A 25,710-nucleotide genomic window follows, 5' to 3' on the forward strand; every position below is an offset into this window, starting at 1 on the left:
TTGTCTCCTCTATACATTTTTGTCCTGATATTGTAAACAACACACGAGAGTGAGGTGTGGTTAATTGGTTACTCTTTTCTACAGTGTAGTTGTGTATATCATCGATTCAGTTCAGCTGCTTTCGTTTCACGCCTCATGCAACCTTGTAGTGTGTAGAATTTCCCTCAGTCACTCAATTGCGCATTGATTCTCCACCTTCTCTCCATTACAGACGGCTGTGCACGTCTTACGTCCTAGCCACTACAGGCGCTGTTGCAACTGCTTTGAGCATAAACAAACAAGTTCAGGTAGGACGACTTATAAACAGTAGTACAGTCACCATATTAATGCTGTGTTCGATGTAACCGTAGATAAATTAGAAACAGCAGCGGTTGTCGGTGTGTGCCAATGACCTCGTGGGCCGTTGCTAAGAGATCGGCGTTATCGTTCGATCCTGTATTTTAATTTGTGCTAGCGTTTTGGATTCGAATATTCCCCAGAATCATTCTGAACGGCTGGTTGTTTATCAGGCTTCTTGTTTAGTTGTGGTTGCTCCATGAAGGATACATCATGGATTTACATGGTAAAGGGCTGACTTTAAGTCCCGAGAGTATTTTCCTAGCAGCGGATGAAAGCTGGTAAAAGGGGCTCCAGAAAATATGGCATCCGAGTACTGGTATCACCAGTGTTTTATATTCTGTGATGATGTGAGTGGTCAAGTGGGAGGTACGTCGATTCCTAAAGACAGGGATTTGGAGAGATGAAGTTTAAACACTTGAGAGAAATATCCCAAATGTGTCATGATGTATGTATGAGCACGAAGTATGCAGTTAGAAGTTGAGGACTGGAGTGCCGGCTCGAATTGCCAAAATGTCCGACGAAGAATCCCCAGATGGAGGTCTGTAGAGGTCACTCATCAGATCACGCGTCACAAATACTCAAAACACGTGACAATTCCTGTCCCACTTGCGACCTTAGCCGGCAACATGTACAATAGAACTTCTCAACCATTTTCGTTTACGAGGCTACCACTTGCGTCACGCGCCAGGATTATGAACTTCATTCAACACATCAAGTCAAGTTGTATTCATGTTCGTGCAAGTATCAAACACAACTGGACACGCCCCTCTCCACAATGCACACAATAAATAGGTATACAACTCGGCCCAACACACTCACGCGCGCGCAGGGAGCAGGAAGTCAACCACTCTCCACAAGTCCCCGGACAAATATGGAATACCTGTGTGATGGTGATACTACTGATCGGGAGGCACGCGAATAGTGTGTGTTGTTCGTACATTTTTGCTTTGCATCGATTGAAAAAGGGAATTCTGTTGCGGAATTCGAGGGGCCACTTTGTAACATTTGCTTGGATTTGACCGACGAATGAGTGGAGGCAACGAATCTCTAGGAAGACTCGTTCGGGAGAAGATCTGTGTCCAGTTTTTGTAACTAGGATGCAGAAACTAACATGTCGTCACAGAAAGAAGCCGTTACGTCCTGGATCGTATAGCTTGGAATTGCCCGTGTAAGCACTCCAAGGTCGCGTTTTTTGGGAACGCACTGCAAAACCGGGTTTTTCTGGGAGCGGGAAGTCAGATCCTTAGAGAGGATTCACATAACGAAGGTCCGCTCACTTCTGCGCCGAATTCCGCTTAAATCGGTTTTGGCATAGTTTGCGTACACGGGCCCTCTGAATTCTCTCCCTTCAGAAGTCCGCTACCAGAGTTAGTAGCGACCGTCTATGCAGTGTACTCGAAATTTCCAATAGGCAATGTTGTGGTCTACTCGATCCGATGCCTTAGACTCCTATTTCAGCATCCATCGATTTGGTCCCCAATATTGACAGAATGGACGTGCATGAATGTCATTTGCGGAGGCCGTTTTATCCAGAATAGTTCGAATTCGAGATAATCCATGATTCTGTCGCCTATTTTGGCCTCCTTCGTCCTGATGTCACCGGCAGGATGATCACAGATCGGTGTTTGGTTGGATCTGTCACAGTACGAGACTTGAATCCGGACGTGATCATTCCTTGCTTCCACATTGAGGAAAAAATTCTTCGCGAGCCCTTGTTGAAAGAAATGAACTGGAGATTTGGGCAGCATTGCTACTCCTGACATAAAACCTTTGAGACGTAGCTTGTCCACACCAGGGAAACTGCTTGATTGGGACGAAATTAGCTTGCTTTGTATAGCTCGAGTAGAAAACCAATTAGGTAAGCTATGCTAGTAGTGTTGGCATACCATGAAGCAGATCTGCGGTCTGAGACACAGAATTGTGATGTCCCAGCATCTGCTACAGCATCAGCTTCGTTGTCCTTCGGGTCAATTTAGTTCGAGGTATAATTTTGTGTTTTACCAGACGAAATCCGTCAAGTTGCTCATAAAGGATTTGACGGTTCTCACAAAATAGATTTGCTAGTATCTGGTGGTACCCGGTTTTCTCGTCTTGGATTAGTGGGTTACGCTGGTTGCGAAGAACGATGCAGGCGACCGCGCGAATTAGTCTGGACTCGGTCCTCACAGTAACTACTTGGAGTATGTTTTTGTCATCCAATTACTGCTCTGCTTCTTATGGGTCGCTGCTTCCTGGTAGGGTGAGCGAAGAACGGGCGATCGCGCGAATTAGTCTGGACTCGGTCCTCACAGTAACTACTTGGAGTATGTTTTTGTCATCCAATTACTGCTCTGCTCTGCATGGGTCGCTGCTTCCTGGTAGGGTGGGGCCGCAGCTTCCAGAGCTCCGGGTTTCTCCACGAGTTCTCTTGGGTCGCTATACAGGAATTCTCGCATACTACCTCGAACTAAATCCGGACAATTGTGTAGCCTAATCGTGCTGGTCCCTTTGCCAATCTTTCTCTGAGTAGTAGGCGTACGATGTGTAGTTAGATTCAGGCGTTGAATAATCACTTTGTCCAAGAGGAGTCAAAAGAACGCCTTCGGCTCCTCGTTGGTTAAGGTCGGAGGGGCGTTTACTGTACAGAATCGCGTCAGTATGTGCGCATCGTTTTCTAGTAGCTAGCCCAAATGTGCATCCGGTGCACAGGTTGTCTGCAGGGATTTGACTTTTCATTCCCCCACAACATAAGTGAATTTTCCACGCACTGAGGAATGATGGACAAAAGATACAGATCTATCCTTGAGGGTTGGCACCAGAAAGCAGTCACGGTTTTGGGCTCATAAACAAGCTAATTTTTCCAGTTTCTTGCAGCTGTAGATAAGTATACCTTCCTTTCGTGATGAGTAATCTCATGCGGAGCGAGATTTTAGCGAAATGGTCTTATGAATTGGCGCTCTACCCAATGCGAAGCATTGGGGACGTACAGATTAGGCTGTCTGCATCTGTGTGACAAAAGTAAGATGATACAGCATGAGTAGGTCGCGATGACTGGGGGTTTTCTGATAATGCATATGTTGACCCAGCTTGGACCAGATGAAGGGTATTTTTTTATGGGATTTCAAGTGGATCTTCTATGCCGGTAGGATCTGCGAAATTAAGGCTTTTTATTCCTGTGAAAGTATACAGGCGAGTTTTACTTGGGTATTCCCAGTCGTAACTTTTTCACCCGCTGTCACGAATGACGCTGATGAGTGATCCTCACAGAATATGTAACTCCCATCTTACAGATGGGAGGACGTCTAATTTTGGTGCTAATGATGGCATATAATTCCGAGATTTTTTGGAGCAGCTTACACTGCTTGAGGTCTGACAGCTATTTGCCAGGCTCGGCGAACAAACTAGCCGCCACCTGACCAAATGCCTGTCGACTTTATTATTCTGCTGTGGCTATTTCCGTATGTTCCCTCACTTTACTCAGCGATTTCCACCACTATTCGGCCGATTCGTCCCGTTCATCGCCGTGGCAGCGGCTAACTGCATCAACATTCCATGTATGCGTAGCCTGGAACTCACTGAAGGAACGACTATAACAGATGAGAATGGCGAGGTACTCGGTCAGTCCAGAGTCGTTGGTCAGCGAGCCATATTCAAAGTGGTGGTTTCGCGTATTCTGATGGCTGTTCCCGGAATGAGTAGGTTTTTTTTCCTCCTATCGTCTTCACTGACTAATCTGTCCTACATTCATGCTTACTGTTTGGCTGAATGCCACACCCTTTCGTTGTTCATCCGTCAAATCATTTCCGATCATTTGGACTGTTTGGATGAACAGTCTTTTCCTATTGGTCTGCTTACCTAAAAACGGTACCAGAGCGTGCACAATATACTTGTTCCTGCTAGACAAGTTTTGCGCACTGTGTGTCAGGCTCATCTACCTTCTTTGCGTGCTTAAACTCACAACTGAAGCCACAATATCGCCGACGCACACTGAGCTATAAGAACAACCACCGGTTACTCAAGCGATTAACTTGTGCTTTTGTGGTGAACGTCGGTTATCCCTCTTTGAAAGCTGTACTGATAACAAATAATGAAACAATGTATGTTCAGCTCTATTTATTGATTTCTACACAATCAGGAAAGCAGGTTATCGCACGATGACACGTTTTTGTCCTTCGGTTATTACACAACATGAGGGAAGCAGAACAACGGCAACACTGCCGAATTACTTAATCCTGTTCGGTAGCAATTGAAATACAAGTGATGGAGTCGAATCACGAACTACGGATAGTTTTTGTTACACCTTAACTTGACCTATCTTCACCCTGCAAGTGGGAGAGCATCGGCATAGATTTGGCCAATGATTGACAACAAGGAGTCCATCGTAGGCGCAAATTGCAAAGAAACGCAGTGCTTTTCGGCTCTTCAGCACAGCATGGCTTCACTTACAAGGCAAAATCTCCATTCTGGGTAAAATTCCTAGCAGTTTAATCGTACATCATCTAACGGATTTAACCGCCTTGTAAACTTCATTCGCAAATACCGTATGATCGGCTCCGATAGGTATGACAGCAATCAACAACAATATGGGAGACAAATCCCTACCAGATCTTCACAAACATTTGTCACAGCGTAGTAACAGCATGGCGAGATTGTGAATGTTTGTTTTCTATGCAACTACCCCCGCGGCACATTGACAAGTCAAGTCTACTTGGCTTGTTAAAGCGATCAGTGCGCGCAAGGCACATCACAGCTTCATCGTGATAGTGTGGGTTAGAATTTCAGACATACGGTTAGTTGGTTCATATTCTTCTCCTTTCCAACCTCCCGCCTTATTTCATCGACTTCATAACGGGTGTAAGGCATTCAGAGGGTTGCACATATGCATGTCGTATGTGGCACTATCTCTTGCATTAGCCCGATAGAAAGCCATGACCCAACTTAAGTTGGATCCCGGGGATTTGTTTCAGAATTGAGGCAAACAGAACGACCCCACCGGATTGGTGGGTCGCAGGTCGACTCAGTCTGCCGACCCTTCGGAAGAAAGGACTGAAGGAAACCCTCTAAATGGAGAGTGGAGTCACAAACGGCCAAACTCTTTTTCAACTTATCCGCATTACTTCTCCGAGACAACTTATTGGTCACTGAAGTCCTTACGGAGGAAGGTAGCTCCAAAAATTTATTTCAGTTCCTGTCATCTGTTTTAATAGGCAGAACGTTCCGAAGAACAACATAGCTAACCTCAAGTACCCAGTATGACGACCAGCGGTTTGACAGGGGGTTGCGTATTTCTTAACTGCAGCACCTTGAAAGGTTCAAAACGGAATTAGGCGCTTGAATGCCGTCTGCATTATCTGGGGGTGTAGGAGAAGGTCTCGGTTGCAGCCTGAAACAAAGCAAGCGCAGAGCAGTTGAAAGACGAAAAAAGTGCCGGACTTGTGGTATAAGCCTACCCCAGTCTCAAAATTTAAAAGGACTTCGCATATGTTTGGAAATCATCGGTTTATCTATCTCGTCAGTATGGCTTCCAGGCTGCGCAGGTTCACCAACACTTGTGACAAGCACCACATCTTTATCCTGCAGAATGGACACGATTTGTGGTACGTTTTAAATCTCCAGTTTGCAAGCACTATCGCAAAACTGGATGAGTACCCACCCAATTCGATTGAGATACGGAACAAGTGCTAGAACTGCAAAATCCCGCCCTCTTTTTCCCTAACTCAACGACCTCACCGAGCCATGAGCGCGTCAGTAGGGTCTAAAACGCGGACGTGCACCCACTAGTGCCTTCAGCTGGGAAGCTTAGGCGCTGTGTGTGGCAAACAAAATAAGGTTGCTTGTGTTTGGCCATAGTGCACCCAAGGCATTACATACTACTGAAACATCAAATAAACAATGCTGAGACGTGGCGAATGGTTTTCGGCAATATATTAGAGGCGTACTCGCTTGCTGAGTTGCCGGCTCGGTCGTGTGCTTGTACGCCAGGCGGTGGATTGCTCCGTTGAGACAGGTACCGCTTGGGCAACGAACCATCTAGAAACGAGCTAGTATCATCATCATCATCATGAGCTGTAAGAACCGCGTACTTATCATACAGCGGTTGTAGCTAGTGTATACCTTGCGGGATCTGAGTACACTAGAAACTCCCATTAGTCGTCAAAGGTATTTATGGTGAGGTCACGCGGCTAGTGGCGCTATTTTTCATACTGCTGTTGGTCATCAACTTGTTATTCGTATTTAAGTTGTTTCCTGCGCTCGCGACTATCTCTTCATCGTACACCATCTGAAGATTCCCGAACCACCTTCATAATTACACGGTTGGCAAACCGAACTGACCTGAAAAATGTGATGAACCTCAAACCATTGGCTCAAGATTTCGGCGTAGGACTTCGCGTGGAAACCGTGGTTTGGTGAAAATCGTCTTTTTACCTTTTGAGGTAACTTATAGGCAAGCTTCAGCGTTATTCTACGAACTTCAGCAATGGTCTAAACTTCCTACCAGCTAGGAGAAATTCCATTTGGCTGACGTAATTTTAACCCCTTCCGCCTTTTGAGGTAACTTATAGGCAAGCTGCAGCGTTATTCTACGGACTTCAGCAATGGTCTAAGGGTCCTACCAGCTAGGAGAAATTCCACTTGGCTGACGTAATTTTAACCCCTTCTCCCTCAGATGTCATTTCTTCCTAGCTAGCTGCATTTTTTACGCCCGTATGTGTTTGATTATAACGCATGATATAGTGATTTTTTTCGCGTTGTCATTCATATTGATCCCTCTATCCACAGTTTTTCCCCCGATATTGATGGATGCTTTGGAGAAACGGGGCACCTTAGCTCGCTATCCGTGGCTCGGAGCTCCTCTTCAGGTTACTCTCTGTGGCATCTTGTGAGTCCTCATTGATGCCACACATTCATATCCACACACGTTTTGGTATGGCATCGACATCACCAGTTATTCGTGGTTGATTTGTTTACATATTGACCCGGCGAATAGGTGAAGACAGCTACTTACTTTGACCTGTTTACATTGTAAGGAGGCGTGCCAGTATTATGAACCGCTGTTGTGTATCTCGGTGGTTTAGCGTTCCAATGAAGCCCACAAGTGCAAGAATGTTGCCATTCGGATACACCTGACATTGGACTACACCCGAGTGTAATGTAGGACTGTTTACTTTGGAAAATGTTTGCATTCTGATTCCATTCGGAGCGCTTACTTACTTTTACATACCGGACACGGATTGAACATTTTCCCTGCAACCCCTCGTCCACACAGTTGTTAATTCAGTTCAGTAGCCTTGCCTTATTGCTATAGATACAGCCGCCTGAAAATGCTGCCTCGGGTCCAAAAACACGGTCAGTTCTGATGAAGTTGATAAAGGCTACCTCAGTCTAGTTATCCGTGAATGTAGCGCATCTCTCTGTGATGCGCTTACATGTTGTGATCTGTTCCCATCACAGCCACCTTGCTCGTTGATTTAATTTAATTCATATGCCATGAAAGTTATCAGTCGTAATACGCCTATAAAGGCAATTAGAAATATGCATGCTAAGCGAACGCTTCATGGGCCTCAGCGTTTTTTACTGCTAGGTAGATATGATGGTCCAGAAATGCTTCTTGTGTGGTCTCCTTCTCGCCCACTTGAAGCGAATTCCTCGTAAATCAGTATATCACCCTTCTCCAGTTCAAGGCAATTTGGAAGATTCGTGAAATACCTTCTTGCTAGACCTCCTTGCACGTATTTGGAATAATAAAAGAATCACCCGAAATTTGTGGTGAAGTGTTTGTCGATCTTCATCCGGGCCTCGCCTCACCACAGATTAATCCGCTGCTCACACAACTGTGAACTTGGTTGGCATCTAACTAATGGACAACAAATGAACGGATTAGTGTAGTTGACAAGTTCATTTGCTAGGGGAGCTGTGCCTTAGTCCGGACCATTTAATTATCCAAAATTTATGTTCTATCAAAGACGAATCTGATCCTTGATGTGACATCAACCTATGCGTGAACGGTATAACTTACAATGGTGCATTGCGATCCCTACCGTCACATGTTTCGAAAACCTGGTCACCGCGAGTGGGTGTTAGAAGACTTGAACCGTCGAGGTTCCCTCACGTCTGCTGAGAACACCGGATTCGTGATACCGAAGTTGGCCAAGTAAATTCCGGCGGAGAAAATTCACATATGGCACATTACATGACAACATTTCACGGAGTGCGCCTCAAATCCCATGGCATCATCTGCCTCTCAGGGTCGTCTTTTTGCCATCGTGTACAGGGAAGAGGGATTAAGTGGAGTTCGGGCACCTCGCTCATTTGTGGCAAGCTAACACCGCGAACCCTTCACTTCTCCAGTTTTGTTCTCATTATAGAACTTTACATAATTTAATTGACATGGTTTTGACGCCGGATGTCAATGATGGTGCTACCCTGCTGATGACGATAATGATACTAATGACGTCTCTTCGATGGCCACATCAGTGGTCAGATAAGTTATCAAGTACAGTCGCGTTACAGATATCCGCGTGCCAACGAAAAGGCTTGATCATTACCAATGTATCGTCACTACTGCAACACTCATGATCCGCTGTTCACTAGGGTGAAAAACTATGGGGCTGGAACTAACGTACGTCCCGTGAAATAGGTGCATATGTGGATGAATTTAAATGAGCTGGAATTATGCAGTTGTTTCCCTCTAAGGTTCTTCCCCAAAAGAACCTTTTCGTTTCCGTAGACATTCTTCCAGGACCCTTTACATGAATCACTTCTGGCTGATGAACACCTAACCGGTGATATATACCCCTTTGACGCCATGGGCATCTAAAATTGGCAAACTCGACCCGAGCGTTGCAGGTTCGTGCATTAATCTGATCTGTCACACAATCAGAACTGATACAACTTCCAGGAAACGTGAAACGCTCCACAACTTCGAATACTTCTCCCTGGATTGTTAGTGTAGTGTTCAGTGACTGCACGTCCACAAGCATGAACTTTCACTTTGTGAATGCAAAGTGCATACCGAAGAAAGGGATGACTTTGGTTAACTCATCCAAAAACACCTACACTTTCTCCTCTTCGAAGACGAGAGAGATATCGTCTGCATATTCCAGATCAATAGGTTTTTCCGCAGAGGCTACTCGAGTTTTGAAGAACTTCTAGCATTCGTCTTATTATCTCATCGATCACGAAATTAAATAAGAATTGAGATATTGGGCATCCCTGGCAGAGACCGCTTTGAGTACGAAAGCTTTTGGAGGGCTCCCCATATACTCTCATGTCCCGAATTATGAGAATACAAATAACGTGTTGTGTTCACAAACTTCCGGGGCATTCCTTGATAGGCAAGCGTGTCAAGGAGAACAGACCGGTTATCCAAGTCGAATGCGCTTATGGTCGTTTGTACGTATGGCGTTGGAACCAGTCACGACGAGGAAGCTGTCCGTATTTCAACCAAACGACTACCTAAATCGTCGCTGTCAAATCTTCTGTTTAGAGAATGACATTCCAAGCTTTGCATGTCCAATCATTGCCTCATTGTTTTGAGTTGCAGAATACTAACGAGACGGAGAGTTAGACAGTGTGTGGTAGGGAATGGAAAACCGATGTAAGGTAAGGAGAGAGTACCCCACCGTTGAGCGAAGTTTCACATCGGCATGTCGGGAAGCGGCGTTAAGGATGGGTTTGCTTGGAACCTCTATAAACAGCAGACATAGTTGCGATCCAGTAAATAGGTACTCCTGCTATAGGCCCAGTAAACATTATGTAGAAAATCTGACCTCGTCATACCATCTATGCGTACATCCCGGGAGCAACCAGCTGCCGTTTTCATCTGGTACCACTCGTTTCTATCAAAGTGAAGCTGGCTGTCCTCTTATTAACGTCGAAGCCGGTTTGCTTTTCCTTCGCATGGCACGGAGTTAGTTCTTGATTTTTGGAGTAAGCTGCGACCTGGGAAAGAATTGAAAACTTTACTCTATGACTTTGGACATATTTCTATAATCTATTCAGGCTGGAGCCTATGATTACTTCCTGTAGTTATTCGACAATCCGTATCAACCACTACCAAGCATCTCTTTCCGCGGAAAGCACCTGAAAGTCGTTTAGAGTGTATGAAGAGAGAGTCGATGGTTGGAACATTCTTTGGTTGAAAATAGGTAAAATGCGAGCCTTGGATATCTTTGTTTGTTGATCTCATCAGAGCCTAAGGGAATGTTGGTTTGTGCAGGGGAATGTTTTTGTACGGCTTGGCCGTTTTTTTACTCTTCCGGCCGATTTTCGCAGTCCTCTGTAAGCTGGTCCGGGTTTTGTCCTTCCTACTGAGTGTGTTCCCGCAGAAGAAACTTATTTAGTAGTTTTTGGCCTAATTTTTTGGTCGGAAAAGCGACCCATGTAAACAGGTTATTAGTAGTCTTGTCGAGGAGAGAAAATGTGAACGAGTGAGAAGAGGAGAGAAATGACACCGTCTATTTGGTCATGAGGGACTAAGTAACTCCTGTACAAGACTATGAAAGGAACTTTTTTAAGCATATCTATTTCCTGCTCTCAGACAAAGGTCACTACTTGTTTTTTTTGTACTTGGAACGAGACAATTTCACCAGTCTTGTTGCTTACTGGGACACTGTGATGATAGCTGTGTGGTCGAAGGCTTTGGACCGAGTTGTGTTGTGGATTGTTTCTGTTTACATACCAGACCGTTTTATGGTGATGAGTAACGAAAATGTGTAACTTTTTCAAGGTTGGTTACCTCGTGAGAAGCGACGGCTTCGCGGTGTAGTTTTCAACTCTGATCAACTTTTTGCCATCAAACTTAGTAACCAGCCCTTACTGGTTACTGTTGGTCCCAAAACTCACCACTCAATATTCTTGACCTGTTCTTCTTATTTTCTCCTTGTTCCACCAGCTTGACATTCATGACGCCAATGTGCTGCGCTCTATTCCCACAAGTCAGTTCAATTGCGTTCGATAAACTCGAACCCGATGCACAAGCAAAGATTCGCAAATTACGTGGGGATAGGATTCCCGAACGTGTTTACTACAACAAAGGCTTATGAGTTCCTATCACTTCCTCGATTTTTCCACATGCACAAGTTTCATTGAATTGTCCACGATGATTTCTTTGCCCACGCATAACTCGTTCGCTACCTCCTCATCTTGACGTATGATATTTTTAGCTTTACGTTTATCTGACTAGGTGAATAAAACTCTTCATATATGAAAAAAACCGAATGACTGGTTGTCCCATGAGCAAGAATCAGCTTTACCTAGTTTCGAATCCTCATTCTACTCTGGGTTCCATTCGCAGACTATAGCTTTCGTTCTTTTTCGACTATCTTGTCTACCACTGAGTGCAGCACTCTCCTCGACCTAGGGCTATTCATGGGAATGGCCCAACTCAACAGAGCTTGTGGCGCGGGTTAATTTCACCGGCCATGCAAGCAAATAGTATGCATCTCATTAGCGAATATACACTTGTTTGCAAACCAATTTGGTTTTTCGAGAGACTCACCTGGAACCCAGCTGAAGTTCTTGTTTGTGATGTTTCCAGGCTACTGAATGTGTTGCACCAGGCCGTCTCATGTGTCAGTCGCTACGATATTCGAGATATCGCGATACATGTATGTTTGAGTAGTGCATTACAAGTATTATGCACCTCAATTTTTGATGGTGAGCAACCGAAGCTGACGACCCTTTCATAAGACTCCAAACACAAACCACCCCAATATCAAACAGCCCTTATCGTTTTCGAAAATCAGCTCCAAAGTGGAATATTCGCTTTGAATATGGGAGACCAAATTAGAGAGCATGACAGGTGCACTTTGAATAACAAACGATACTTCAACCTACTGCACACTTTTGACTTTCACGAACAACAAGAAACTGTATACGTTTCTTTCATAGGATGAGTTTACTTTACCGGGTTCGGATCATTGAAGCACCATTTGGTTAGTTTTGTGGCTGTCACACGCTGTAGGTCGCACAGGCCCGTGCACATTTGGTTCGAAAACAACATCGTGACCCGTCTGTTTACGTGTAAGCCCGTTTGCTGCGTATCGACTTCCATTGAAGTGATACGCAACAACGACCCCCCCCCCGAAAACAGACCGCTTTCCCTAAGGGGCCAGGATTTTTTAGGAGCCCATCGAAAAGAGGCCGAATATCATTGTTGTAATGCATTCTCCTTGGAGGATCATTGTATTTCAGATTCGCCTATTTTTCTGGGTTATCCGAGTTCTGAGTCGCAAATATTTGAAGTAGCTAGAAATGTGACATCATCTATGACGAGCTTACGGACAAAATCATCATCCGTTTGAACAAGACATTGAGAGTTAACCATGACATATTTGACAAACCTTGTTTTCTCTAGCTAGGCAGAAACGGACAGTATGCGTCGCGAAAGTTCATCCAACTACTAACAAGTTTTAATACGCAAATAGCATGGGATGTACAGGTCACTCCACTTCAGGTTCTTCTGTCAGCGGCTTTTGACCTTTCTTCATTTGCGCGACTTGTTCCACACGGGCCAAATGTTGGCGTAGTCGATCTGCTCGGTCTGCTTGCAGAGACTGTGAAATGGAAGGTTGAACAAAGAATCCTAATGATAACAACCGGCAAGAGAGAAGTCTGAAGATTTACACAAACCCAAGCCGTCACTAACCGAATGTGACAGAAGGGCAGGAAAAAGAAATGACATGTTGCTTATATCCGTGAGAAATTAGTCTCAGCATGTTTTGTCAAGGAAGCCGAAGTTTGCTAAGAGGAATCACACTCCAGCGATAAACCTTCGACCTGCAGCAACCTACTAGGACGGTCCTATTCCCCAATAAGAAGGGTTTTCTGTTGAACTGCGAATTCGTCCGAAATTCAATACCACTTGAATCTCACTCTTGCGACAACCGATTTTTTACGGGTAAACTCTCTGCGGTGGCTGAACACGTGCTCGCTTGGTTGCGCGGCAGGCTTTTTAGTTTGTCATTTAGGTTAGGTGATATCGCTAAAAATGAGTAACTTGGCCCAATCTATGGACATGGGGTTAATGTTGGGGATTTTAACCTGCTTATTCCTAAAACCAGTGATTTGTGCGTGAACTTACTGACCGGAAGTTCCGTGGCTCGAAGCCGACACCGGCATACTCCTGGGCGGGTGAGAGTGTATGATGAGCTCTCCAAAAGCTTCCCTACAAAACGTGGTGTCCGACAAGAATGTCCACTTTCTCCACTCTTGTTCAGCTTCATCTTGGGGCGAACACTGAAGGGTCTTCAAAACCCCGGTGTTCAAATCACTGCTGGTGATAGGCTTGTCGATCTGGAGTACGCGGACGACATCTCCCTCATCTGTGAAGACCGAACCGAAGCGCAAGCTCTGTTGAATAGACTGACCACCATCATACCTCCTCTCGGCATGCGTCTTGCACCTTCAAAATACAAAGTTATGCTTCAGAACGTGCGGTCTCTGGACATATCCCTTACGATTCAAGAAGGATCGCTGGAGATTGTGGAACATTTTACTTACCTCGGTAGTTGTATCAGCTCTGACGGAACTGTGTCTGATGAAGTCAGTGCAAGAATCTCAAAGACTCGAATCACGTTTGCTAATTTGCGTCACTTGTGGCGTCAAAAAGGCATCTCACTTGATCTTAAGGGTCGTGTGTACCAGGCTACAGTAAGGGCTGTGTTGTTGTATGGGGTGCGAGCATGGCCTCTTCGGGTAGATGATGTGAGGCGTCTTCAGGTTTTTCATCACCGGTGCCTCAAGCGTTGCTGGTTTTGGATGGTGTCAGCGTGTTTGTAAGGAGGTATTTAGAAAACGGGTAATTGGTTGTGATGCAGGTACTTCAATCTTGGAAACATCCAGCACCACCGACTACGATGGCTCGGTCATGTTCAACGCATGCCGAAACACCGTCTCCGTGCCTCCCCCCGAATGGCTCAAACCGCGAAGGGGACAAAGTATGATTTGGCAGAAGGTTTTGAAAGAGATTACGAAGAGTTTTGGTGTTATTGGTGCAGTGCGCCCTCCAGGATAGGATCCCCTTGACCCCTCTGTACTTGGCTGGAGATATTGCAAGAAATGGCGGCTTATCGATGTCAGTGGCGTTCGTGCTCTCAGTTTGTTTTCAGTTTGTCTGATTGAGCGCTTGGTAGTGTAGGCACCCCCTCTGTACTTGGAGATATTGCAAGAAATGGCGGCTTATCGATGTCAGTGGCGTTCGTGCTCTCAGTTTGTTTTCAGTTTGTCTGATTGATTGAGCGGTAGTGTAGGCACCTCAAAATGCTTGACATAAGCAAGCACTAGGTCCCCTACCTCACCCACTTTTCCTCTTCTTTTCACTCGAGGGCCTTTAATATATATACATATATATATATATAATATAATTACATGAACCTCATGGTTGTACGGCAGTGAAGCATCAGTGCCAACACTAATGTTGCTCTCTCGGTTGCCGTGGCGGCTAGGCATCGAAAGACTGTTAGAGCTGGACGATTATTCATTATTAAATTCATGGATGATTTTATCCTCCCGAGAATCGGGACGGATCTCACTCTCTAGGTTTTTCTAGATCAGTGGGAGTTTGCACACTCCGGTTGGAGAATCACTGCGCTGGACAAGCTGTCAGGTATTTCTTACGATACAAGGTATCTAATTGTTCGGTTATCCAACTGAAACTGAAACAAAATTATACGGCTACCCTAATCAATCTAACGCCAAAGCTTTGCTTTGAACCCATCTGGGTCCTGTTTTCTCCAGTAACCAGCCACCTGAGCCTACTGGGCATCTGGTAGTGAGGTGTGGACTAGCAACCCGAAAGACCGAAAGGATGTATCACTTGCTATTCGAACCCTGGTCAACAAACTACTTTAAAGTGCAAAGGGATACAGCAAGTACTGGCAAAACAGCGAAATTCGAACTAGACCTTCAAGAAATAGCTCCTGCATTAGCTAAAATAATCAAATATATCTGTGGCTTTTAGTACATGGGATCAAAACTGCAGTGTCGGCTACGTTCGTTCAATAAGAGGCACAACAGGTTGATCCCAAACTTCGCCAGCACAGTTGCGAAACAAACGAATCGGGACTTGAGATTTAACTAAAATGAGGGTACAAGCTCCCGCTCATAGATTATAGAAGATTCGTAAAGGTTGGCGGTGTTTGGTGTGCAGCCATTAAGCCAAAAATGTAAAATGCCAACAGAATAATCTGTGTTTAGTCACACGGCCGTGAAAGGTTGTAATGGGACTATTGGCCAGCATATAGCGACCACCCACCTTCGAATGTTTGACTTTTGTATACACCAGGGGAAGTCAATTAGGGGGAGGAACATTGTATCGGAGGCAAGAAGCTGGTGAATTTACGCAACCCAGGGAAGTGTTGAGTGTACCAGAGCAACAAAGGATTGACTCCGATCCTGACAGCTCCTAGCTAGATGCTCCCAGGTTGCAAATGACATCTGGATTTCTATACTAGAGAAGTTGCTCGGGCAATATTGAGAAAAAAAAACTATTCATTTGCAATGGCATTTTGCTTTGAACCAGAGCGTCCACGTACAAAGCACAAACGAGAAGACACGCCAGTGGACAGACTCGAGTTGCCAACTTTTCGCTTACCCGATGAGTATTTTACAAAGGAACCTGAAGTTCGGTGAATAAGAAAGGTGTAAGGAGGTTGAGTCTTCGGTTTTCTACCTTTCCAACTTCTGCACAAACAAGAAAAGTATTCGATTCGAAGTATGACGTGAAACAAGTAATTTGAATGTGAATATGTATGTTGAAGGAATGAATATTTTGTGCAAACGTGCACCCTGAAGCAGGTTCACAATTACCTTATTTGGGTGGGACGAACTGACATATTCGGTTCGGTTTGGTGTAGGTCGATTCAATATGAGAACGCCTGTGTGTTAGGGTGTCTTGGCAATGAAACGTGCCTAAGTAGCATTTTATGTTCTCGGAGGCGTCATCATTTGGTGTTATCTGGTTTCATTATTCTGGTGTAGATGTTTACTAAGCTTAGTTTTCATTCATCCCTGTGTTTTCGGCACTGTGCCAGAGTTATACTTTTTTTCCATATCCTTTGCTTTTGTTTTATTCGTGGTGTGTACGTCAGTGATTGATGTTAGGTTACCGCTTTTTACATTGTACCACTGAGTTTTTCTAGGCTATACCAGACGGAACACTCCCGAGCTGTGCATTGCTGGTGATTCCCAATGAGGATGAAGCCGCTGCCTAGTGCTTCTGGGCTTCTGAGCATAGATTGACCTCACTCACTGGACGAAATCTCCCTTCGAATTTACCGAATCTCACACTACCAGTAGTGTGTGTCGCCCTGCCCGAGGTTTAGGAGTGTCCCTCAAATAAATTTTGGAGAATTCAACCAAGGGACAATTTTGACCCGCAAGGAGACGATAAATGAGAGACTTATTCTGCGCTCCAAGTTATTGCCATTGTAATTTGAAACTATGCTTAACGCCACCTGGCGACCCGTTTTTTGCCTCACCGTGACTGTTCTCACAAAAGGATGTGCTGGTCCATAGTTGTTCTGCATTGCAACCGCCGACGTTTGAGGATCTGCGACGAGATCAGCACACATTAGATCATCGTCTTGTTTTCAGTGGCGCACATTGTAGGTAGAATGGAGACTTTGATTTTCAGCGCGTAATTCCCGTCGTAATACCCACCTTTTCCAGAGGAACTCTATAGCGGCTAGGCTAAACTTGGTATGTACTTTGCTTGAAGGTCTGCTTGAAGAAGTCTTCATCCGATTAGTGAGGAACATACCTAAACCAGTTCAGGATCAGTTGGTGCTTGCCTGTAGCTGACTGTGAAGTCAGCTTCTGAACTGGTCTAATTGGTGCGAATCAAGGACCTAACCGGTTCACCCTATTTTCTGAATTGTCCTCCCGCATCATTTGTCAAAAGCATCTAGCCTACTTGAATTGTCCTTGAATTCTGGTGTGCAGGGGTCGCTTCCATATAGAATAACGACCCACAGTGACCTGATGTATGGTCTCACCTTTATGTCGGAGGATATTCTTCAGTTGTAGTAACTAACTGTGGCAACGTCGCTGCGGATCTTCATTTTGTTTTCGTTTGAGAATGCCATAACCTAGGTATTTGAGAATGGGGACAGATTCGTCATGTGTGCTGTGTGGTGTGACAGGGGGCCCGAAGGAACAAGACGGTAGCAAAATTTCTTACCTTATGGATGTTGAATTTTGGCCTATGGAATAGTCTTTTATGTAGAAGTTGCTGGGGAAAGAATTGTCTGTGTGAGCCGCACGGGCTCAATTATGTGGCCTGCTTATTTCTGCCGTGTGAAGAAAGACTGAGAGTAAGTAGTGAGCTTAGTCAAGTGTCTAGTCAACCAATGTGAAGAATATTTCGTTCGTATTGTCGATAGAAATCTTTGAAGATGCACGGGAAAGATAATTTCATCAGAAGATGTTAGACAAGATCTCCAGAATATCAGTCCAAGTTCTAGTCTCGCTTTAGAACAAACCTCAGAGCATTCGGTTAGAATTATGGATCGAGAGACAGGTGAGCTTGTTAGTGGAAAGTGTACTTGCTTTCCAACAGTCACATTAGTTTGTTTCCGAAATCATGTCGTTAAAACGTAACAAAAATAACGTACCAAACCTCTCTGAAACTTACCATCCTCCTTTCTCTGGCCTGGTCTAGGCCTTTGTTTAGAGTCTCCTGAGTTATCTGTTTGTCCTTGGACGAGGCCGTCAGGCGTGCTGCGATTTTCGGAGGAACATTAGGTTGAGCAATATCCTTGTTGTGTTTTTCAATTTCAGTCAGATTCGCAGAGGGACTCTTCTTTTCGGTCCTTTTAGTTTGTTTAGACTTGTTGTTGTTCATGTTTTAGTACGCTGTGTTGGAGGCAGCAAATAAAAGAGCACCGAAGAGTCAGAGAAATGAACCAGTAACACATTTATGAGTGTTATATCCTTTACTGGCTTCAGTAGAACAGCCTAGAACGTCACGACTGCACACAAAACAAGTATTCGAAGCAACCCTATGGATCTGATTGTTCAAGATCAATTATGGTGGATAGTAAACAATCGTTGCCCGCATATAGTTACATACAGCTGTAACCAATGAGGCAACAACGGTCGTTTGTCAGCCGTTTGGGAGTTATGAGGCGACAATTCATCATGCTTTTGACTCCAGTTGAAACTATGCCAAGTAAAACTTACAGTCGAAGTTGAGGTGGTGTAGTGCAGCGTGATGACGCTGGATTATTTTCGTAAGCCCCATTTTCCTATTCATCGTGTATATTGTTGAGAACCACAGTCGGCCATTTTTGGAACCAAGATGGTGCTTCCTCTATGGTTCTGCGTGTCACCTCGAGGGCGGACTGCAGTGGGAAAAGTTCCATGTGGCTCAAAGTTGTCTCCTCAACAGAAGAAGCATCTCCGTAAGGATGACATTCTAACCGCAAGTCCACTGCACAGATACTTCCTGTTCCTCTACTTTGCTAGTTCACCAATGCTCTCTGATAAAAACCATCTAATGGTTCAATCAGGTCACTTGCTTCGTGAAGGAACGGCGAAGAGACAATGGACAGATTCCACTGCTAGTTCGCCAACCTCGTGGTTGTTATTACATGGATTTCATTCACTGTGTATGCCACTATGTAGCCAACACAAGTTCTTGCTGCAGTAAGGAAGCACAATTATAAACATAGCCATCACGATACGTTGTGATGTTCATAGATTTTTGCAAAGAGAAAAGAATAAGTGACAGCTTGAGTCGAAACACATGCATGTAACAGTTTAAAACAACGAAACGAACTACATACCTTCAAGCCTAAGTATGCTGGTTGAGAAAAGTGGACGGTACTCACCAAAGCAATATAAGCAATATGGCATAAGATTACTGAATTCAAAAGCCCCCCTGCAATCAAGACGAGCACTTAGATACCAGGAATGAAAAGTTCCCAAGTCAGAGTAAACTTGTATGGACGTAACATTAATATTAAGGCTGCTGAGAACCAGTCGGCAGTCCACGACCGGTTTTGCCCTTCTTGGGGTTCATCAGGTAGGCACAACCCCCGAGTTTCCCTCAACCTTATGTTACACTTGGACCGAAATTCGACAAATACACCCAGTTTCATACATATTTAGCGGTTGCCGTGGCGGCTAGGCATCGAAAGACTGTTAGAGCTGGACGATTATTCATTATTAAATTCATGGATGATTTTATCCTCCCGAGAATCGGGACGGATCTCACTCTCTAGGTTTTTCTAGATCAGTGGGAGTTTGCACACTCCGGTTGGAGAATCACTGCGCTGGACAAGCTGTCAGGTATTTCTTACGATACAAGGTATCTAATTGTTCGGTTATCCAACTGAAACTGAAACAAAATTATACGGCTACCCTAATCAATCTAACGCCAAAGCTTTGCTTTGAACCCATCTGGGTCCTGTTTTCTCCAGTAACCAGCCACCTGAGCCTACTGGGCATCTGGTAGTGAGGTGTGGACTAGCAACCCGAAAGACCGAAAGGATGTATCACTTGCTATTCGAACCCTGGTCAACAAACTACTTTAAAGTGCAAAGGGATACAGCAAGTACTGGCAAAACAGCGAAATTCGAACTAGACCTTCAAGAAATAGCTCCTGCATTAGCTAAAATAATCAAATATATCTGTGGCTTTTAGTACATGGGATCAAAACTGCAGTGTCGGCTACGTTCGTTCAATAAGAGGCACAACAGGTTGATCCCAAACTTCGCCAGCACAGTTGCGAAACAAACGAATCGGGACTTGAGATTTAACTAAAATGAGGGTACAAGCTCCCGCTCATAGATTATAGAAGATTCGTAAAGGTTGGCGGTGTTTGGTGTGCAGCCATTAAGCCAAAAATGTAAAATGCCAACAGAATAATCTGTGTTTAGTCACACGGCCGTGAAAGGTTGTAATGGGACTATTGGCCAGCATATAGCGACCACCCACCTTCGAATGTTTGACTTTTGTATACACCAGGGGAAGTCAATTAGGGGGAGGAACATTGTATCGGAGGCAAGAAGCTGGTGAATTTACGCAACCCAGGGAAGGGTTGAGTGTACCAGAGCAACAAAGGATTGACTCCGATCCTGACAGCTCCTAGCTAGATGCTCCCAGGTTGCAAATGACATCTGGATTTCTATACTAGAGAAGTTGCTCGGGCAATATTGAAGAAAAAAAACTATTCATTTGCAATGGCACTTTGCTTTGAACCAGAGCGTCCACGTACAAAGCACAAACGAGAAGACACGCCAGTGGACAGACTCGAGTTGCCAACTTTTCGCTTACCCGATGAGTATTTTACAAAGGAACCTGAAGTTCGGTGAATAAGAAAGGTGTAAGGAGGTTGAGTCTTCGGTTTTCTACCTTTCCAACTTCTTCACAAACAAGAAAAGTATTCGATTCGAAGTATGACGTGAAACAAGTAATTTGAATGTGAATATGTATGTTGAAGGAATGAATATTTTGTGCAAACGTGCACCCTGAAGCAGGTTCACAATTACCTTATTTGGGTGGGACGAACTGACATATTCGGTTCGGTTTGGTGTAGGTCGATTCAATATGAGAACGCCTGTGTGTTAGGGTGTCTTGGCAATGAAACGTGCCTAAGTAGCATTTTATGTTCTCGGAGGCGTCATCATTTGGTGTTATCTGGTTTCATTATTCTGGTGTAGATGTTTACTAAGCTTAGTTTTCATTCATCCCTGTGTTTTCGGCACTGTGCCAGAGTTATACTTTTTTTCCATATCCTTTGCTTTTGTTTTATTCGTGGTGTGTACGTCAGTGATTGATGTTAGGTTACTGCTTTTTACATTGTACCACTGAGTTTTTCTAGGCTATACCAGACGGAACACTCCCGAGCTGTGCATTGCTGGTGATTCCCAATGAGGATGAAGCCGCTGCCTAGTGCTTCTGGGCTTCTGAGCATAGATTGACCTCACTCACTGGACGAAATCTCCCTTCGAATTTACCGAATCTCACACTACCAGTAGTGTGTGTCGCCCTGCCCGAGGTTTAGGAGTGTCCCTCAAATAAATTTTGGAGAATTCAACCAAGGGACAATTTTGACCCGCAAGGAGACGATAAATGAGAGACTTATTCTGCGCTCCAAGTTATTGCCATTGTAATTTGAAACTATGCTTAACGCCACCTGGCGACCCGTTTTTTGCCTCACCGTGACTGTTCTCACAAAAGGATGTGCTGGTCCATAGTTGTTCTGCATTGCAACCGCCGACGTTTGAGGATCTGCGACGAGATCAGCACACATTAGATCATCGTCTTGTTTTCAGTGGCGCACATTGTAGGTAGAATGGAGACTTTGATTTTCAGCGCGTAATTCCCGTCGTAATACCCACCTTTTCCAGAGGAACTCTATAGCGGCTAGGCTAAACTTGGTATGTACTTTGCTTGAAGGTCTGCTTGAAGAAGTCTTCATCCGATTAGTGAGGAACATACCTAAACCAGTTCAGGATCAGTTGGTGCTTGCCTGTAGCTGACTGTGAAGTCAGCTTCTGAACTGGTCTAATTGGTGCGAATCAAGGACCTAACCGGTTCACCCTATTTTCTGAATTGTCCTCCCGCATCATTTGTCAAAAGCATCTAGCCTACTTGAATTGTCCTTGAATTCTGGTGTGCAGGGGTCGCTTCCATATAGAATAACGACCCACAGTGACCTGATGTATGGTCTCACCTTTATGTCGGAGGATATTCTTCAGTTGTACTAACTAACTGTGGCAACGTCGCTGCGGATCTTCATTTTGTTTTCGTTTGAGAATGCCATAACCTAGGTATTTGAGAATGGGGACAGATTCGTCATGTGTGCTGTTTGGTGTGACAGGGGGCCCGAAGGAACAAGACGGTAGCAAAATTTCTTACCTTATGGATGTTGAATTTTGGCCTATGGAATAGTCTTTTATGTAGAAGTTGCTGGGGAAAGAATTGTCTGTGTGAGCCGCACGGGCTCAATTATGTGGCCTGCTTATTTCTGCCGTGTGAAGAAAGACTGAGAGTAAGTAGTGAGCTTAGTCAAGTGTCTAGTCAACCAATGTGAAGAATATTTCGTTCGTATTGTCGATAGAAATCTTTGAAGATGCACGGGAAAGATAATTTCATCAGAAGATGTTAGACAAGATCTCCAGAATATCAGTCCAAGTTCTAGTCTCGCTTTAGAACAAACCTCAGAGCATTCGGTTAGAATTATGGATCGAGAGACAGGTGAGCTTGTTAGTGGAAAGTGTACTTGCTTTCCAACAGTCACATTAGTTTGTTTCCGAAATCATGTCGTTAAAACGTAACAAAAATAACGTACCAAACCTCTCTGAAACTTACCATCCTCCTTTCTCTGGCCTGGTCTAGGCCTTTGTTTAGAGTCTCCTGAGTTATCTGTTTGTCCTTGGACGAGGCCGTCAGGCGTGCTGCGATTTTCGGAGGAACATTAGGTTGAGCAATATCCTTGTTGTGTTTTTCAATTTCAGTCAGATTCGCAGAGGGACTCTTCTTTTCGGTCCTTTTAGTTTGTTTAGACTTGTTGTTGTTCATGTTTTAGTACGCTGTGTTGGAGGCAGCAAATAAAAGAGCACCGAAGAGTCAGAGAAATGAACCAGTAACACATTTATGAGTGTTATATCCTTTACTGGCTTCAGTAGAACAGCCTAGAACGTCACGACTGCACACAAAACAAGTATTCGAAGCAACCCTATGGATCTGATTGTTCAAGATCAATTATGGTGGATAGTAAACAATCGTTGCCCGCATATAGTTACATACAGCTGTAACCAATGAGGCAACAACGGTCGTTTGTCAGCCGTTTGGGAGTTATGAGGCGACAATTCATCATGCTTTTGACTCCAGTTGAAACTATGCCAAGTAAAACTTACAGTCGAAGTTGAGGTGGTGTAGTGCAGCGTGATGACGCTGGATTATTTTCGTAAGCCCCATTTTCCTATTCATCGTGTATATTGTTGAGAACCACAGTCGGCCATTTTTGGAACCAAGATGGTGCTTCCTCTATGGTTCTGCGTGTCACCTCGAGGGCGGACTGCAGTGGGAAAAGTTCCATGTGGCTCAAAGTTGTCTCCTCAACAGAAGAAGCATCTCCGTAAGGATGACATTCTAACCGCAAGTCCACTGCACAGATACTTCCTGTTCCTCTACTTTGCTAGTTCACCAATGCTCTCTGATAAAAACCATCTAATGGTTCAATCAGGTCACTTGCTTCGTGAAGGAACGGCGAAGAGACAATGGACAGATTCCACTGCTAGTTCGCCAACCTCGTGGTTGTTATTACATGGATTTCATTCACTGTGTATGCCACTATGTAGCCAACACAAGTTCTTGCTGCAGTAAGGAAGCACAATTATAAACATAGCCATCACGATACGTTGTGATGTTCATAGATTTTTGCAAAGAGAAAAGAATAAGTGACAGCTTGAGTCGAAACACATGCATGTAACAGTTTAAAACAACGAAACGAACTACATACCTTCAAGCCTAAGTATGCTGGTTGAGAAAAGTGGACGGTACTCACCAAAGCAATATAAGCAATATGGCATAAGATTACTGAATTCAAAAGCCCCCTGCAATCAAGACGAGCACTTAGATACCAGGAATGAAAAGTTCCCAAGTCAGAGTAAACTTGTATGGACGTAACATTAATATTAAGGCTGCTGAGAACCAGTCGGCAGTCCACGACCGGTTTTGCCCTTCTTGGGGTTCATCAGGTAGGCACAACCCCCGAGTTTCCCTCAACCTTATGTTACACTTGGACCGAAATTCGACAAATACACCCAGTTTCATACATATTTAGTTTTCACACGAGACCCGGATGAACCTCTCTCGTTTATGATATTCTTTAACTGAATGTGCCGCATCAAGTTTCAGCTGGTACGATACGCCACTGGGTTATCGGTCAGCGGCCTTATGAGTAGTGTGTAACGTCTGTACAATGTCTTGCGATACTGGCGTATCATAATCCCAACCAAAACGTGCGGAAGCCTGATGCAGCACATTCAGTTGAAGAAGAACAACATAAACGTGGGATTCAGCAGGGTTTCAAGTGAGTGAAAGCCACAACTTGTATGCAGGTGCGTGTATTTCGGAATAAATTTAGTTCCAATTGATCGTGTGCTGATAAGCTTGTATTGCTGATTTGAGAGCAAGCCTATGATTAGTACTCAAAATTTCTTACAAACGGCATGACTGAGCGGAAAACAATTCACCCAATTTCCGAACCGCGCGTTATTCGTACTGCGCCATTCTATTTGTATACTAAGTCGTGAATGCGGACTTGAACGGAAAGATACAACACCTAGCTTTATAACTGGGTTTCATGGAGTTACACCCACGTGATACAGGGCACGGTCATTTATCGGTGATCTTGCACCTGAGCTGTTCCCCCGTACGATGTTTTCTGATTAAACGGCTACTGGAATGAAACCAGGCAATGTATTGTATGTGGTAAATTGTGTCCAGCTACAAACTTTTCGCGATTAGTCGCATTCCCCAAGATAGGATGGTCAACATCATGGAAGGAGCCTCTATTTGGGTGAAATTCCTTCACACAACAGAGAACAAATATATTGGTGAAACAACAATGTGAAAATAAAAAATAAACTTCAAATGTCTCTTCATGATGCCTGCATCAGCCGTCCCAGTCTAGCCACGTGAGACTGCTGCTGGTACGAGGAGATTCACATTTCAGTGCTTGACTTCGTGAGTTATTTCGGACAACTTGGTTTCATTAAATTGCAGCCGAAAATCGGCGTTGTCTACAAACGGGACGTGCTTCTTTCTCGGGATAAACGGTTACTGTCGCACCATTAGTCCCAACACATTTTGTGCTTTTTTTCCCAAGAAACACTAAGAGTTTCATACAATGAATCCTCATCCAGATCCGACAAATGATGGTGTAAACTGACAATCGGATGTCTTCATTATCATTATCATTGTCATCATCATCATCATCGACAGCATGACATCAGTGTTCAACACCGATGCTTCACTGCCGTACAACCATGACTTATTTGAAATCCTCATTGTGAAGAAACGAGTAAGGGTGGACGGGGGAGGAACTTAGTGATAGCTTACCACAACCATTCTGAGGTACCTATACCTCCAGACACTTCGTGATCTCTTCATACTCCTCTGCCAAATCAAGGGTTGGCAACCTCTCTGTTTACGCCACTCTGAGGTGAGCATGGAAAACAGCACTCTTCCCGGTAGACGATGGTTCGGCATAGGTAACACATGTCCCAACCAACGCAGCTTCTGTTGCTGGACACATTCTTCAATGGAAGTACCCGTTACACAACCGAAAACACGCTTTCTAACTGCCTCGTTACGGATTCGCTGACACCAACCCACACGAGCTATGGTTCTCAGACAACGATTGTCGAACACCTG

General features: G+C 44.5%; 2 protein-coding genes across 2 annotated transcripts in view; one reads left to right on the top strand and one right to left on the bottom strand.

The window, feature by feature from the left end:
* Positions 1-11,775, top strand: part of T265_00805 (hypothetical protein) — a gene marked incomplete at both ends in the record, with an annotated part of 26,666 nt that extends 14,891 nt beyond the window's left edge. The window contains 4 exons of the mRNA XM_009164677.1: positions 212-287; positions 3,800-4,013; positions 7,099-7,198; positions 11,213-11,775. Of these exons, the coding sequence (XP_009162941.1) occupies positions 212-287; positions 3,800-4,013; positions 7,099-7,198; positions 11,213-11,363 (541 nt within the window). The remainder of the gene's footprint in view (positions 1-211; positions 288-3,799; positions 4,014-7,098; positions 7,199-11,212) is intronic.
* An 876-nt stretch (positions 11,776-12,651) lies between these two features.
* Positions 12,652-25,710, bottom strand: part of T265_00806 (hypothetical protein) — a gene marked incomplete at both ends in the record, with an annotated part of 16,482 nt that continues 3,423 nt past the window's right edge. The window contains 3 exons of the mRNA XM_009164678.1: positions 12,652-12,875; positions 17,954-18,148; positions 22,639-22,859. Of these exons, the coding sequence (XP_009162942.1) occupies positions 12,762-12,875; positions 17,954-18,148; positions 22,639-22,848 (519 nt within the window). The remainder of the gene's footprint in view (positions 12,876-17,953; positions 18,149-22,638; positions 22,860-25,710) is intronic.

Source organism: Opisthorchis viverrini, assembly GCF_000715545.1.
Source record: "Opisthorchis viverrini unplaced genomic scaffold opera_v5_8, whole genome shotgun sequence".
In the NCBI taxonomy this organism is placed as follows: domain Eukaryota; kingdom Metazoa; phylum Platyhelminthes; class Trematoda; order Opisthorchiida; family Opisthorchiidae; genus Opisthorchis; species Opisthorchis viverrini.